The 17428-nt window shown below is 47.1% G+C and overlaps 1 protein-coding gene across 4 annotated transcripts in view; it reads right to left on the reverse strand.

The window, feature by feature from the left end:
- USP47 (ubiquitin specific peptidase 47) overlaps positions 1–17428 on the reverse strand; it is a 129043-nt gene that overhangs the window by 52004 nt on the left and 59611 nt on the right. For all 4 annotated transcript variants that reach the window (XM_074997377.1, XM_074997374.1, XM_074997375.1 and 1 more), the window contains 4 exons: positions 10503–10598; positions 10261–10413; positions 8227–8394; positions 4233–4364 (listed from right to left, as the gene is read on the reverse strand). In XM_074997377.1, the coding sequence (XP_074853478.1) occupies positions 4233–4364; positions 8227–8394; positions 10261–10413; positions 10503–10598 (549 nt within the window). The remainder of the gene's footprint in view (positions 1–4232; positions 4365–8226; positions 8395–10260; positions 10414–10502; positions 10599–17428) is intronic.

A 17428-nucleotide genomic window follows, 5' to 3' on the forward strand; every position in this document is an offset into this window, starting at 1 on the left:
GTGAATGGCACCACATAAGTGCAGGATGTGATGTAATCCAGCAGCATGTGTGAACAGTGGTGATGAAGTGAGAGGGAGCACAGGATTTGAACAAGAGCTTGGTAGCGCTGATCGGGGAGGAAAGTCCTAGCTTGCACAGCATTGCGAACTGCCCCAATCAACTCTATATGCTGGGTGGGGGTCAGCGAGGACTTTGCTGGGTTTAGGAGCAAGGTCAGCTTGTCCAGAGAGTCTATGTGGTGAACCTCACCTGCGACTGCACCTGATTTGCAGACCACCCCCAGAGGAGCCTGTTTTCCAAGTACAGGTACACTTGGACCCCAGGATGGCGAAGAAAGGCAGCCACTAGTGCCACGCATTTGGTAAACACTCTAGGGGCTATGGACAGCCCAAAGGTTAGGGCTGTGAATTGAAAGGTCAGGTGACCTACTGTGAACTGGAAGCACCAGTGATGTGAGAGATGGATGAAAATGTGGGACTAAGTATCCTTCAAGTTGAGAGTGGCATTACCAAACCCCCAGATCCAGAGAGGGAATGATGGTGCTCAGACATACCATGCAGAACTGGTGAGACACCGCAAACTTCAGATCCTAAGGTTCAGGATAGGGGTCACAACCAGTTGTTTGCCTTGGAAGCCAGGAAGCAGCAGAAATAGAAACCCCTGCCCTTGTACTGAAAGGAACTTTTGAGGTAGAGGTGATTGGGCAGAGGGCATGGTGCCCATCGATTCATGGTATGCCCAGGGCTCCCATTATGATTACCAAGCTGAAGGCCACGGGGCAGCTGCAGAGTCCCATTTCAGGCCTTCAGGATCCAATATTAGAGAGCCATGAAATGAGGCAGGAGAAGGGGAGGGCCAAGGAGGAGCCACCAGAGGAGCACAGCCAATGACTGGCTTGATGCAACATCCTGAGGTGAGCAAAAGCAGTGAGGGAAGCAAGAATGGTGCAAAGGGTGCTGAGAACTAGTCTGGTGCAGAGAACAGCACTGAGCAGAGTGGCGCCATGGCCAAACAAGAAAAGTCAACCTGTGCCAAGACATGTAGTGGCACTGAGTGCTATCATGGTGTGGATAATGGAACCAGGCCTGAGAGGTAGAATGGTACCGGGATTGGCATGCAGGTAGAGACTTGTGCTGAGATGGAGACCTGCACTGAGAGTGATGTCTGCACATGGAGTAGGAATGCTGAGGAGTTGAAGCCTTTGGCACCACAGAGGACAGACATCAAGGGTCCGAGCTGCAAGGATCCTGACACGAAGCATTAGACCAGTGTTATGGGAAAATCATTTATATGTCATTTTATATGCATGTTTTAAAGAGTTTGTTCTCTTAGCTTAGCATTAGTAGCTGAAGTAGCTGAAGTCTTAGGCCCAGGTCAAGTTGACCTGAGAGAAATACTAAAAACAACAGCTGCAGAACCGGTGAAAACTGCCCGATATCCTGCTAATTGGAAGTTTACAAATGGGAGATAAAAGAAGAATGTAAGGAGCTGAGATAACTGCCTCCTCAAAAAGATCAAACACCCAGCAACAGAGTGTCCTCTTAGCAACGGACCCATCCAATAGGGAAGAGTAAAGACCCCTACTCAAATTAGGGGATTGGACTTTGGACAGGGGTATGGGCGGTATTATGAACTGTAAAGAGTATAATTGCCAGTGATTTCTGGGGGGCGGGGTCCCTCTCCGGAGGCACCCAGATCGAGCTGCAATTCTGTACCTCAATAAAGGATACTTGTGGATTGGACTCTGAACCTGGAATTCTGTGGGATCCTAGAGTCAAACCCAACACCACACCTTCGTGGGAGAGAGAGAGTTAAATCTTTCCTTAACAATCAGGCAGGGAGTGTAACCAAGTCCCTGCACGAGAACATAGTCGAGGTGCAGCCTGTAACGGGCCAATTCCAGAACCGGAGGATGAGCATCAAGGAGATAGCATCGTGACTGGTGAGGTATAGTGGCAAGCACCAGACCAGGAGGCAGTGCATGCCAAAAATCCAAAGAACCTACAGTGAAGGGCCTTGACAGAGAACAGGCTGGAATCAAGTGAGACAGACAAGGAGGCCACAAAAGCATCCGGCACTGCCAGTCAGATCGGCGACGCCTCAGACAGCAGTGCCGAGATTTGGGAAAGGCCAGAGGAGGTGGGTGATGGCACGTGTACAGGTGCCGGCAGAAGTGAAAGTTTACCTCTGGACACGTGTTGAGTGGCAAGAACATCAGTGTGCACCAGGGAGCTCCTCATTTCCCCACCATGATACGTATCAACAGCTCAACCATCACCGGATCACTTGGGCAAACCCAAGTGGATGGGGCTCAGGGCACAGAATGCAGGGACATCAGGATCACGGGCCTCAGGAGCGTCTGGTAGATTCTGCACTGAGGACGCCACTGTCAATGGAGTTGGTGCTGACGACCTGGAGATCACAGAGGTGCACACCAGAGAGTGGAAGCGGTGCTACGCCAACAGTTTTGGGCAGGTGGAGCCGTTCCTAGGTGCTGAGCCCTGAGCCAAGAACAATGTGTTACGCTCCAAGGACAGCAACGCTGAGTCTTGCTGTAGCAGTTAAAGTGCTGACTCCATGAGGAGTTGCCAGAGCAGAAAGTCGCACTCCTTACAAGTCCGTGGCTAGTAACCCCTATAGATACGGTACTTAACTGCTTGACGAGCTTCACCCAAACAATGAAGGCAGGAATCATGATGGTTGCTTGTTGACATGGACTTTCAGCAGCTGGAGTACTTCATGAAGTCCTGGGATCTTTTCATCCCTAAGTCCCCAAAAGGGAAATGGTACGAGGAGAAAGGTCTAACTGAACCAAAAACAATGGTTATGCTAAATAAAGCTATTTACAACTATTTGCACAGAAAAGGCTAGAAACTGTGACATAGCAACAGATGCTTGACAAACAACAACTGAACAGCCACCATGGGCCATAGGAACTAAAACAGAGGTGACAGGTTGGACAGGTATATATAGGCTTTGCGTAGGTGCCACTCAGAAGGCTCCCCAGTGGACACGACTGGCTAGCTGCTAGGAAAAATTTCCCAACAGCTGTGCACACTCATAGATATACGTGAGCACTCGAAGTAAAATATTTCTTTTAGAAGTTCATTCTTTATCAAGTAACAATAGTCAACATGCATTTACTAGCACTGAAAAAGCTAAATCTAAGTGTGTACATCTATCATCTAAAAACTCATCACCACTTTACATTTGTTTATTTTTATGTTACACATGCAGAAGAAAATAAAAGCTGTGTGTCTAGAAGTGACTACGTCTCCCTTTCAGCACAAAATCCCAAAATGGAAAGGGGCTGCAGAAACTGTGGGATAGGAGCCCACAAGGCACTGCCATCACAGTAAGATTCAGGCAACACAGTGAGGACACACTAAATCAACTTTCTGTGTCTTAACCATCCCAATCTCAACTGTTAAGAAATGCAAGTGTTAAGAAATTGACTTTAACAAATTCGACTTCTCTCCCAAGTGCGGACATATCCGCAGACAAACACCACGTTATGATCATCTGAAGCAGGTAGCCTTGTCTCTTCCAGTATGTGGAAGTCTCATATTTCTTGATTAATAACAGCAACAAATAAATTTACTGTATTGAACAGACTGTGACTGATGACAGACAAGACTGCAGACTGAATACTTGCTTATCTAGAGGGGCAAACAAACTGTCCTGGGGTGGGAAACCATGACAGAAGTACTGCAAAATGAGCCTACAGTGAAGACTTAGTGTGCTGCCATAAAGAGAAAACCGTTATTTACCAGCTATTTCGTTTGCTTTGCTACTTCTATTTGTTGATCCAACAGTGATATTGAAGTCTAAGGGGAAAAGGGATTAAAAAAACAAAACAAAAACCACATTTTGAAGATTTTTTTTCCTTCAAAAAGGAAATGTCTTAGGTCTTCACAAATACAGGCAGGCTAAATCACACAATATGGTCTGATGGTGGTTGGAAATAAGGTTAGACTAAACATATGAAAAATTGAAGCAAAATCACATGAAACTATCTTCATATGACAAACATTTTGCAAACGTATTTAACATTCAAATTACACATTCATGAACAATCTGAAACCATATGACAAAAAGCTGAAATATAGTGATACAAACTAAATTCATAGTCTGACTTGTAACTTCAAAACTATGCATATATTATTCACTAAATACAACAAGTGAGTCACAAACAATAATACAAGGGGAAAACAAAAAAAAAAGCAAATACCTTGCTGACATGTTGATCATTGAAGCTATACCACTGATCATCATTAAAAGATTTTATGCAGGCATAATAATGGCCACCAGCAGCACTTCCTGAATGGACCATTACAGAAAACAGTTCATAGAGTAAAGAATTCTAGGGAAGGAAAAAAACAGATAACTTGTAACCTGTGCAGTTTATCAAGTTAACATCCATTGTGTATAATTACATGAAAAATAACTATGGAAACAAGTGTACATAGAACACAGACCTGCAGCCACTAGGAACTGTGGCTGACACTGCCTGAGGACTGTCCAGGTAAACAAAATGTCTCAGCCTGCAATCAGATTACCCTGATGGGCTGCATTTGGCCCATGGGCCATAGCTTGCCCTCCAACGCTATAAAAACTGGTAGAACAAGGCAGGCATTATCCTCTTTTTAATAACGTGGAAGAGAGGGACAGACAGATAAGTGACTCCAGGTCATAAAACCAGGTCTCCTGAATCCCACAGTCAACTGCTTTAAAACCAAAATGAGGACCAGCCCCCCTCTCCTATATGTTTATTGAATATGAATGCAGATATTAAATATTTTATCCCCACCCTCCCTAACATTTTTACTTCCTGTTCTAAACAAATGACTTAAGCTACCATTTCTCAACAAGACTGACAGGATTCACTGTACCACATTTACCCATACTGAGCTTGAACATTAACTCCAATGCAGCGGAAATCCATCAATCTCATGACAAAACTTGAGCGTGTATAATTAGACCCGCCTCTGAATCTCCACTACTTTGCATCTGACTAAGCAACTTTGCCCATGAAAGCTTATACTCCAAAATATCTGTTAGTCTATAAGGTGCCACAGGACTTCTCGTTGTTTTTGCAGATACAAACTAACACAGCTACCCCTCTGATAATTTATTCCAGGGACAGAATGTAGATATTACACTATTAAAAACACTTCTGAATGATTTATCAAGGTTCAGTTTCAACAAATTCGCAGCCTTCTAATGGGTCTCCCATACAAGCTACAGGCCATGTTTCAGATTGGGGTCAGTTAAGCCTGCCCCACAAATAGGAATTAGTAACAACCTTCCCAAAGATTTCAGAAGAGACTTCTATCAGTAAAAAGAGATTAAGTTTTCCACCCTGGAGCTCCTTGGTAGTAACTAAACAACAAAACAGGAACGCTACTATAAATGGAATGGAGTTGCCATTATAAAATCAAGTGACAGTATTTAATATCATATACTAAATGCTTCAAAGTACTATCTTTTCTACATGATCATTTCTGTAGGCCAAGAAACTAACAGCTATTCTCAGAAAGCTGTACTATGACAGCATTTTCTTCAAGTCTTTTCACTTTTAACAACCCAAAAAAAAACTTTCACCCTAAACCTGTGATCTTAATAAAAGGAAACAGTTAAATTTTCATTCCAGTATTATTGTTTATTTAAGGAAGAAGCAATCTTTTCAATTTTCTATATGGTGAAATCTCGCATAAGATGCAAACAAAGAATAGTTATACATGTTGAATCTCTCTGATCCAGCACCTCACCAGAGCTGGACGAGACTATTTGCTGGATTACAGGAGGAGCAGCATCACCAACACTTCCACTGTTTACTGGACTCTTGAAAGACATTTGGAGGTAAACTATGGCTAGATAATGGCAGAGAACACAGAGCCAGGACTGGTGGCTGGAAACTTTATGGGACTGCAGGAAACTTTGCTGTCCAGCTAACTAAAATCATGCTGGATTATGGATGCTGCTGGATGAGAGTTTCAGATTAGAGAGGTTCAACCTGAATATAATATTTGTAGATCAGGGTTTCACCTAGAAGGAACGAAGGGAGAGTTGACCCTGCTTCTTCATTTATCACCTTTTCCCAAATCAAATTTACAAACTCATTGTAGTACTGAGTTACTTCTGGAACAACAAATTGTATTGGTGACTCATAATGGTATTTTTCAAGTATGGATAACCAAAAGACTGTCTCCTTTTAGATACAGCTATCACCAATAGCAAATGTCTCTTTCAGCAACGTACTCATCAATAAGATTCTAGCCCTAATCATCACGTATCTCCAGCTTACCTTGACAAATGCCATCTTGCCTCACTTAGGTGTATTCAAAACTGCTGCTGCTCAGACTCCAATTTGTTGCTATGACATAAACCCCTTCTTCACATACATCCTTCTAGATGCCCATTCACATCCTACTTGTATTTTCATGGCTTAGCTTTGCCCTACCTATCAATTCCAAAATACACTGGATTATGAACCCCAGCTGGGCGTTTTCCCCAACACTTAGCACTGCTCTGCCAAATGTACCAGTCTTCCATATCCTTAGCTGCTTTTTTCCCCTCAAGCACATTCTTGCTTCAACCAGTGTTTTCTCTAGTTTCCCCCACAAAGGCGGAATGGATTTTATTTGGTGCACCAAAGTAAATGTGATATGCTACACCTCACCTTTACATTGTTGCATATAACAAAATCCACAGAGCAGGAACAGGGCCAAAGGGTTATAAGCAAAGCTGCCTCTACGCTGCATGGCCACACAGCTGCTTAATAAGCCCCATACAGAGGATCAGGGCTGCTGTGTACAGAATTGCCACAGCCAGGGGAGAGACCCTTCTTCCTCAGCTGTGGCAGCTCCCTGCTAGGGCCAAAGGAGTACATCTCTCTTACAGCCGCAGCAGCAGGGAGCTACAACAACTGGGGAGAGGCGCACTTCTTTGGGCTCAGCAGCATGGCCAAATAAAGAAAGGTGCTTCAGGGACTGCAGCCCAGAAAGCCTCTGCATTCTGGGGCAGCCACAGATGGAAGCAGCTTCACACATTGCCACTCATTCCCCACCTCTCAGGTGACTGAAGCTGCCTGTCCAATGGGAGCTGCAGGAGAACCACACCTGCTGGTGAGCATGCAGCCACATGCCCCCACGCTGCCCTGGAACAGCAGTTGCCCCTGATGAGTGGCCCCCACCCCAACCCTCTGCCTCAGCCCTGAACACCCTCCTCCGCCCTAGCTTGCTCCTAAGCCCTGCACCCTAACTTCTGCCAGACCTACAACCCCATCCCAACCACCTGTTTTGAGTTTGATCCTACAGTCCAAACCCTCAGGCCTCAGCCTGGAGCCCCCTCCCTCACCTCAAAACACTTCATCTCCAGCTGCATCCCAGATACACCCCCAGACAAAACCCTCATCCCTCTAACGCTCCAGACACCTCATCCCAGCCCCCAACCATGCATCATCCACATGCAGAATGAATTTTATTATGTGTACCTAATATGGAGGTGATGTGCTGCACATCTCCATATTGGTGCAGATAACAAAATTCATTCCACAAATGGACAAACAATTAGCGGGAACACTGAACGGCTACTAATTTATGCTCAAGTTTATGGGAAAGATGAAAAAATGCAATAATTTTCTGCTCCAGAATTTTGAAGGTGCTGATATATGGAAAATGGAACATGCATGAAACTAATCAGATCACTAACTCTTTGTGCTAAATTACAAGAAATTTGCATATTTAATAGTCCACCTCATCCTGGAAGTGCTGCTCGGGAATAAGAATGGTCTTCTACTTCGGAGTGCTGTCTGCCAGAATAAAGCAGGAAATTCACAGGCGCTGGCTACATGAGTATTTCTTCAGAATGGGGAAATTCCTCTCTATAGAACTGGAAGGGAACTTCAGAGATCATTGAATTCAGTCCCCTGCACTCACAGCAGGACCTATCACCATCCCTGACAGATTTTTTTTTTAAATGTATTTGACTCAGATCCCTAAATAGCCCCTTCAATGACTGAAGTCACAACCTTGGATTTAGCAGGCCAGTGCTCAAACCACTGAGCTATCCCTTCCTCCCCTCACTCCCCAAGCCTTTTGCATTCTTTGAAAGCTTGCAGGCTTAAGTATTAAAAGAAAAGAAAAGCAATTGGCTGTTTTAAAAAACATCATTTAATCTGGACAATGTACTGTAGTTGTAACCACGTTTATTTTTTAAAGTACCTTTTCAGTGCCAACTTTTGAAATCCTTTCAGCACTATTATTATTTTCAAGGCAGATTCCTTCATCAACACCATCATCATTAGAAAAATCATTGCTCATCTGATCACTGTGACAGCTGCCTTCATTCTCTGCTCCACTATCAGTGCAACTCTCAGTTTGAGGAGACTTCTTAAAAATAAAACCATAAATATTAGTTTTACAAAGTATATAAAAATGCTAGTACACAAACGTTAACACCAGATAATGAATTATCAAATACTGCATAATTCTATAGTACCTTCCACCTACAAATTTTGAAGTGTGAAGTAGAGTACAGTATTATCCATATTTTACACTTGGCAAATCTGAGGAGGGTGTTCAGTTTTGAAGACTGAAACAAATGTACCCTTTTAGGATTATCCTGACTGCTAACTAAATTATGCTGATATAGGGTACCAACAATGTTTCAACTGATTCCAGGAGAAAGTCTCCTAAAATGTATTTTTCTTTTATATTTAAATTAGTCTGGTATGTCAGATATTTATTTTAAGATTACATCCACCGAGCTGCTTTTTCTTGAATAGAAGTGCTAAAATACAATACGTAGGGTTTTGAGAGCTCTGTAATACTTAAAAACTGTATTAAAAACATAAATGGAAAGTTTGTCTTCCTTTTCTCCAGTGAAACATGCCTACTAACCCTCAAAATAGTAATGTAATTAACAGTGAGAATAGTAATAAAAATTGGTAGTTATTTCAATACATCTAAACTCATATCTGCAAAGAATGTATATTCAAATATGCAAGCATAAACAATCTGCCTTTACTTTTATCAAGTAATCAGTTTTAACATTATTGCTCAAAAGATCCTCTCCTAAAAATATGCATCTACAGGAGGCAAGTCCAATTTGTGTAATTTAGCAAGTCTTTAGCTCTTCCTCGTATTTCACCAGCAGACAGTAAATCTGCTGATCTTTAAGTCACTATTCTCACAAAGCATTCTGCATTTCAAGACTCCACTACATAATGTGTTATACTTTTTAACTAGTGAAGATTAAGGCTGATGTCCTTCATGGCGGATTTGAACTGTGTCCTCTTAAAGTTAATTAACGTTAAGCACTTTATATCCAGCAGACTATAAAAATGTGTGAAGTGAGAAGAGAACCAATATTTAGAGAAATATGCAAGATATACAGTACAAGCATGTCCAAGAAAGCCTCTGAAGAGGCCCTTTTTTGTACATTTCTCCAAGCACAAAGGCCATATATCAAAGCCACCATCTTTCTTGGTAAGGAGGAGGAGGAGGCTTTCATAACGAGAGCCCTGCAAATCAGCAGACACCTGCTTTACGTCGGGGGGGCGGGGGGACCTGCATCTGTCGGTATGGATGCAGAGATCCGTGGATCATTTCTGCAGATGCACATATTTTGTATCTGCACAGGGCTCTGTTCATAACCACCAAACCAAGCTCTTACTGTTTCCAGGAACAAATTGGAAAAATGTGAGTGCATTGTTCTCCACTTCTACCAGTACTCAAAAATAAACCCAGACGACACCTTACATAACAGTGTAGAGCACCTACAGAATAAATAAATTATAAATTCATAGCTCCACAGCAACATAGAAACATGACCTGAGATTTTTGCCGCTAAGTGCCCAGTTATTTCATCTTTATTCAGGTACTCAAAAAAAGTGGTCTGATTTTCAAATGTTGAGAATTCAGTAATTCCTACTGAAGTCAAGGTGAGCTCTTAGCATTCAGAAGTTCTGAAAATAAGTCCATGTTTTTCTGGTGCTTTAGTAAGAATTTAAGAACCCTAACAGACACATATTTTCAAAATATTGGCCATGATGTTTTCCCTAACGCAGTGATTTTGAACCTTTTGTCACTTGCAGACACCTAAAAAAATTAAATGACGGTGCGGGCCCTTGGAAAATCTAAGACGTAGCCTGCAGGTACCTGGATTCCACAGACCACAGGTTGAAAACCACTACCATTGTGACACTAGATTTTGGAGAAAGATTGTTCTGAGACAAACTATCTACTGGTCCTTACCTCATCTTCAACATCAATGAACGTGCTCATATCTAGCTCTTCAGGAAAAGTCATGCGATCATTAAGTTTAATCCTGTGCATAGTGGTATAATCAAAGTCAAACCTCTTCAGCTGTAAGGTGAGCAGATATGGAAAATGCAAAAAACGTAGGCCCTAAACAAGAATAAAATATCAAATGCACAAGATTATATTACAGATCGTTACACACTAACCAACACGTTACACAAATGGCATATATTTACCTTCCTTGCATCACATTTCTTTTTGCATCGTTCACAGAAATACTGATTAGGGCCATCGAGGATCTCAGGCTGAATGAACGCATGCAAGGCTTCTTCCTAATTAAAAAAAATATTTTACCTACTTTTTAAGAATGTTAACTTCTATGCATGTGATCTAGAATGTATTTATGTTTAGATTGCAAATACAGAATACAATGGTTGCAACATGAAGTAGTCACACAAAGGCAATCTGAATTACAGAAATCTGGAAAAACGGTGCCAAAAAAAACCCATAGAAACAAAAGGTCAAGAAATCATCAAGTCAACCTTTCTGGCTTGACCCAGGGTAAGCAGTCAAATCATGGACAATACTTGATTATTAATTATATTTATTTCAGCCACGTGCTGGGTCCATCAGGTCCTGGTTTTGCATACACTCTAAAATGAAATATATCCCTGTTATCTTGCACATCATATGTAGTTTGTTCAATGGCTGCATAATTGATATTATTTCTTACCTTGTTTTTGTTAAGCTAACAGCCCCAATTTCTTACCCTCACCATTTATAAATAGTTCTTTCCCTTCAGGAATAGGATTTTCTCCCGTCAGATGTAACATTATTGAGAGCACATACAGAAGAAAGGAACTAAATAATCATTCCCTACGTGTCTTTTTAAAGAATTGTTTTGTTCCAATCTGCCTGGGAATGGTAAAAATATTTTAGAATAAATGTAATTTTTCTCTCCTATTAAACAAATACTGAATCTCTACTCCCAGTGCAGTGAGAACCAACTGTCATCTTCCAGATGTGTTCTACTTATTAGAAAGACAAGTTACTCACCGTAGTAACGGTGGTTCTTCGAGATGTGTCCCCGTGGGTGCTCCACAATAGGTGTCGGGCTTGCCCGGCGCCGCAGATCGGATCTTCCAAGCAGTTTCTGCCGGACCGCGCATGCGCCGGTGCGCGCCGCTCCCTTGCGCGCTCCTGGCCATGTGCGCGATCCGGTCCCCGCCAGTTCCTCGACCAACCGCCTCAGGTGCCCCTGCAAAACACTAACAGAGATCCGAAGCGGGGAGGATGGGCGGGTAGTGGAGCACCCACGGGGACACATCTCGAAGAACCACCGTTACTACGGTGAGTAACTTGTCTTTCTTCTTCGAGTGTCCCCGTGGGTGCTCCACAATAGGTGACTACCCAGCAGTAACCCAAGATAGGAGGTGGGTAATCGGATTATGTGCAGCTTGCCCCCGAGAGGACCGCTGCAGAGAGACGGGTATCCTCTTGGAATACCCTGTGAAGGGCGTAATGTTTGGCGAACGTGTCGTAGGATGACCAGGTCGCCGCTCTGCAAATGTCTTTTAACGCAACGCCCTTGAAAAAGGCTGTTGATGCCGCCACCGCCCTAGTGGAATGAGCCCTGGGAGTGGCCGATAAAGGAGTCTTTTTGAGCTCGTAGCACATTTTTATGCAGGATACAATGTGCTTTGAGATTCTCTGCGAGGAGAGACCTTCTCCTTTCGATTTGGGAGCGAGGGAGACTAGGAGTCTATCCGTTTTCCAGAAGGACTTGGTCCTGTCTACGTAGAAGGCTAGCGCCCTCCTCACGTCCAGGAGGTGTAGGCGCGCCTCTTCATTGGAGTTATGAGGCTTTGGATAAAACGAGGGTAGAACAATAGGTTCGTTAATGTGAAACTCGGAAGAAACTTTGGGAACAAAGGCTGGATGCAGCCGTATGGTTACCGCCTCCTTGGAAAAAACAGTGCAGAGTGGCGTTGCCATGACTGCCGCAAGCTCGCTCACCCTACGAGCTGACGTAATTGCAAGAAGAAAGGTCGTCTTTATTGTAAGGAGGCGGAGGGGAACCGTGGCCAAGGGCTCGAACGGTGGTCCCATTAGCGTGGTAAGCACCAGGTCCAAGTTCCACGAAGGTGGAATCAGTTTCCGAGGGGGGTATAGGTTTACCAACCCTTTGAGGAACCTGGTAACCATAGGGTGGGCGAACACCGTGTGCCCTTCCTCCTCGTGTCTGAACGCCGAGATGGCGGCAAGGTGGACCTTCAACGAGGATAGCGAGAGTCCTCCTCTCTTGAGGTCCAGTAAATACTCTAGTATTGTAGGTATAGGCACCAAAAGGGGGGCCAGCTGTTTGGTAGAACACCAAGCCGTGAAGCGAGTCCATTTTTGCTTGTAGGTCTTCCTGGTGGAAGTCCTCCTGCTACTTTCTAGGACTTGCTGTACTTCCACTGTGCATGTGCTCTCTAGGGAGCTGAGCCATGGATTAACCACGCTTGCAGTCGCAGGCTTTGGGGGTGCGGGTGCACTATGGACCCCTGGGCTTGCGTGAGCAGATCCGGCGCCACCGGAAGAGGCATCGGTGGACGGTCCGACATGCGCAGGAGTAGGGGGAACCATTGCTGTCGATCCCACGTTGGGACTATCAGGATCATCCGGGCCCTTTCCCTCCTGGCTTTCTGCAAGACTTTGTGGATCAGCACTGTGGGAGGAAACGCATAAAGTAGGGGGCCCCTCCACGGGATCGCGAACGCGTCCCCCAGGGACCCCCATCCCAGTCCTGCCCTGGAGCAGAATTGTGGGCACTTCTTGTTGTGCTGAGTGGCAAACAGGTCTATTTGGGGAAAACCCCATGCGTGGAAAATCGGCCGTAGCAGATCGGGACGGATCTGCCACTCGTGTGTGAGTGCAAAACGCCTGCTCAGCTGGTCTGCCTTCACGTTGTGCGCACCCGGCAAGTATGAGGCTTTCAAGATTATATTGTTGGCGATGCACCAGTTCCATAAGCGGATTGCTTCCGCGCATAAGGCACGGGATCGAGCTCCTCCTTGCCTGTTTATATAAAACATGGTGGAGGTATTGTCTGTACTGATCCCGACGACTTTGCCTTGTATGCGGTCTCGAAAGTGTCTGCAGGCGTTGAACACTGCTCTGAGCTCCAGTATATTTATGCGTAGTGACTGTTCCGTGGGTGACCACAGTCCTTGAGTCACCTCTTCGCCCATGTGCGCTCCCCACCCTATGAGGGAGGCATCTGTAGTGATAAAAACCGATATTTGCGGCTGGTGGAAGGGTACCCCTGTTAGCAGGTTCCTGGGGTTTACCCACCATTGTAGGGATTTGCGCACTCCGGCTGTGGGCAACACCACCCTGTGAACGGTGTGTACTGCCGGTTTGTATACACTCGCCAGCCAGTGCTGCATGCTGCGCATGTGTAACCTGGCGTTCTGTACTACGAACGTCGCCGCTGCCATGTGGCCCAGCAGCTGCAAGCACGTCAAGACCGGCACCGTAGGGCTGAAGGTGATGACCTGCATGAGGGAACCGATGGCCCGAAAGCGAGTCTCTGGTAGGTATACTCTCGCTGTAACCGAGTTTATACGAGCCCCTATGTCCTGTGTGGGGTCTATTTTTGATTTTGCCAGATTGATAACCAGGCCGAGTGAAGAGAACGTGTTTGCTGTGACGCGTATCATGCGCAGAACCTCCCCCTTCAAGGCCCCTTTGAGCAGGCTGTCGTCCAGATACGGGAAAATAAATACCCCCTGTCTGTGCAGGCAGGCTGACACCACTGCCAAGGTCTTGGTGAAGACTCTGGGGGCCGAGGAGAGGCCAAACGGTAGGACCTTGTATTGGAAGTGTTCGTTGCCTACCATGAACCGGAGGAATCGCCGGTGAGCCGGATGGATAGTTATGTGGAAGTACGCGTCTTGTAAATCGAGGGCTGCGAACCAGTCTCCATCGTCTAGTGCTGTAAGGATGGAGGCGATTGTGGTCATCCGAAAACGTTGCTTGCGCAGGTACCTGTTGAGGCCGCGAAGGTCTAAGATGGGACTCCAGCCTCCTGTCTTTTTCTCCGTGAGGAAGTACCTGGAGTAGAACCCTTTCCCTTGCAGTTGCTCCGGCACTCTTTCCACCGCCCCTATGAGCATGAGATGGTCCACCTCCTGCCTGAGCCTCGCTACATGAGAGGCCTCCTGGAGGTGGGGCTTGGGTGGAGGTCGTGACGGTGGGAGCGACTGGAAGGGGATGGCGTAGCCTGTGGCTATGATCTCCAGCACCCATTTGTCTGTGGTGATCCTTTGCCACTGGTCGTAGAATGGTCGGAGGCGATGGTGGAATAGTTGCTTCGGATGACCTTGTGCGATGGTAGTGATGGCGCAGTCCTGGATCTGTATGTCAAACTTGTGGCCTTTGGCCCCGCCTCGAGGACGCACGGCTCTGTTGTGAACGTCGCCTGGGAATTCTGTACTGCTGGTGCTGTTGATGTCGCCCTTGCTCGTAACCCCTGTGGTACTGGGGGCGCTGTTGCTGGTACTGGTACCGTCTTTGTTGAGGGTAGTACCTTTTCTTTGTGTATGGAGGGGTGTAAACCCCCAGGGTCCTGAGTGTGGCTCTTGAGTCTTTACTTGAACGAAGGACCGAGTCGGTTGATTCAGCGAACAGCTTCTGCGAGTCGAAGGGAAGGTCAACTATCTTCGCCTGCAGATCCCTCGGTATACCCGAGGTCTGGAGCCAAGACTCCCTTCGCATCACCACTGCCGTTGCTGTGGAACGTGCTGCTGTGTCCGCAACATCCAGGGCGATCTGAACTCCCGTCCTCGAGGCCGTGTAGCCTTCTTGCACTATGGCCTTGAGCACCGGCTTTTTCTCCTCTGGAAGCGAGTCCATGAGGGAGGTTAACCTGGAATAGTTGTGGAAATTATGGTTCGCTAAGTGCGCTGCGTAATTTGCCATGCGCAGCGTTAAAGTGGAGGAGGAGTAGAGCTTTCTGCCGAACAGCTCTAGCTTCTTGGCATCTTTGTCTGTTCCCCCTGTCTTGAATTGAGATGTCTTTGATCTTTGTTGCGACGACTCCACCACCAAGGAATTTGGCTGTGGGTGGCTGAACAGGAACTCCATGCCCTTCGCCGGCACGAAGTATTTCTTGTCCACTCTCTTTTGGACAGGCGGAATAGTCGCAGGGGTCTGCCATATCGTTGTGGCGGACTCTAAGATCGCTTCATCAAGCGGTATTGCTACTCTGGAGGAGGCCGGAGGTCTCAAATTTTTGAGGAGCTTATGGTGTTTCTCTTGCACCTCTGCTGTCTGGATGCCTTGCGTGAAGGCCACCCTCTTAAACAGCTCTTGAAACTGTTTGAGATCGTCCGGAGGATGGACGTCCCCCGGGGCCGTAGCCTCATCCGGGGAGGAGAGCGAGGAACCGCTGGGATACGTCTCTCTGGACCCTTCCGGTTCCTGCTGTTGATGGTACACCCTCTCGCTAGAGGTTTGGGAGGGAAAGTCTCGGGGTTCCATAGCCAGTCCCCCCTGAGATGCTTGAGTCTCTGTCCCCGGTCGCGATTGCCCTCGGGGGTACGGGATCGTCTGTGGGGATCTTTCCCTAGTAGATTGCCGATGGTGTCTATGCCCCGCGTGGTAGGGGCGACCATGGCAGTATAGGCACTGTTCTCGGGAGGGTGACCTAGACCACTCCCTTGGTGCATACCCTCTGCGTCTGGGGGAGGGAGATCGTCGAGACACTGGAGAGAGCGATTTTGCATAATAGTCCAGCGGTTCAAACCCCAGGAACGGTGAAGGTGGTTCCAGCCAGGGTGAGGCTGGTTGCAAAAATGGAGAAGGGGGCTCCGGGTAGGCTAGGGGGGACCCCTGCCTTCTGGTTGGAGTCTGCAGCATAAGCGGAGGGCTGTGAGAGAGCAGCTCCACAGCCCTGTCCGGAGAGGGGCTGCGATGCCTCCTCTTGTGTGCAGCCTTCCCCCTCCCTGGAGGGGGTAACTCCGCCCCCTGACGCACGGGGGATGCCGGCCCCGTCCGCACCGTGCTAGGCACGCTTGAAGGCGGTGCCGCACGTGCGGTGTCCCTCGGTGCCTGCAGGCTGTGTGCCTGCGCGCTCTGCACCGCCGGTTCCCCGGGGGTCGGTGCCGCTGCCTGCGGTGCCGCCGGTACCGGCGCTTGTTTAGCCGCTGCCCTGCCTGCGGTGCGGGGTGGCTGGCTGATTATCGGAGGCTGAGCCGCTTCCACGTGGCTCTCCGTGCCGCCGCCGATCAGCTGTTGCTGCGGCTGGGGGCTGCTCGCTCCTCCCGTCCCGCTCGCTGTTGCTGCCCGCAGGGATCGGGCTGGGGAGGCTTTCCTCTGTTTTTGCGCTGATGGGGTGAGGGAGGCAGCTTTCCTTTTATGGGCCCCGGAAGGTCCCTCCTGCTGGGGCCGCTCCAGCACGTCTGGCTGGAGGGCCTTGTCAAAAAGCAGCATTTTAAGCCGCATCTCCCTGTCTCTCCTTGCTCTGGCTGTTAGTTTAGCACAGAAGGAGCATTTCTGTGCAACGTGGGACTCCCCAAGGCACCTTATGCATAGACTGTGCCCATCGGACGCTGGCATCGCCTCTCGGCAGGACTCACATTTTTTAAATCCTGAAGAAGACATTGTTGGTGAGTCTTTCAGGTGTTAAACAGGTACTTAGCACCTTCTCTGTGCTGTTTTCCCCCTCCGATGGCCTGCCGCAGCAGGAGGGCTGATGGCCCTATGCTCCTGGCCTCCGGCGCTTGTTACTGGGACTGGTGAAGCTGTCCTGCTTGTAGTTTGCTTTTTTTTTTTTTTTTTTTTTTTTTTGGTAAAAATAACAACCGGCTAACTTGCAGTAGCCTAAGTACTTGAAAGAAACTTTAAAAGAAACAGTTAAGTCATTGAATACGTTACTTGGCCTTAGCCTAGTTGGATTCCGTCTGCAGCCGACGGCGGTTGAGAGGAACTGGTGGGGACCGGATCGCGCACATAGCCAGGAGTGCGCAAGGGAGCGGCGCGCACCGGCGCATGCGCGGTCCGGCAGAAACTGCTTGGAAGATCCGATCTGCGGCGCCGGGCAAGCCCGACACCTATTGTGGAGCACCCACGGGGACACTCGAAGAAGAACACAACCTTATGAACTTGTAAATCAAAA

This window comes from Carettochelys insculpta, chromosome 6, assembly GCF_033958435.1.
Source record: "Carettochelys insculpta isolate YL-2023 chromosome 6, ASM3395843v1, whole genome shotgun sequence".
NCBI lineage: Eukaryota > Metazoa > Chordata > Testudines > Carettochelyidae > Carettochelys > Carettochelys insculpta.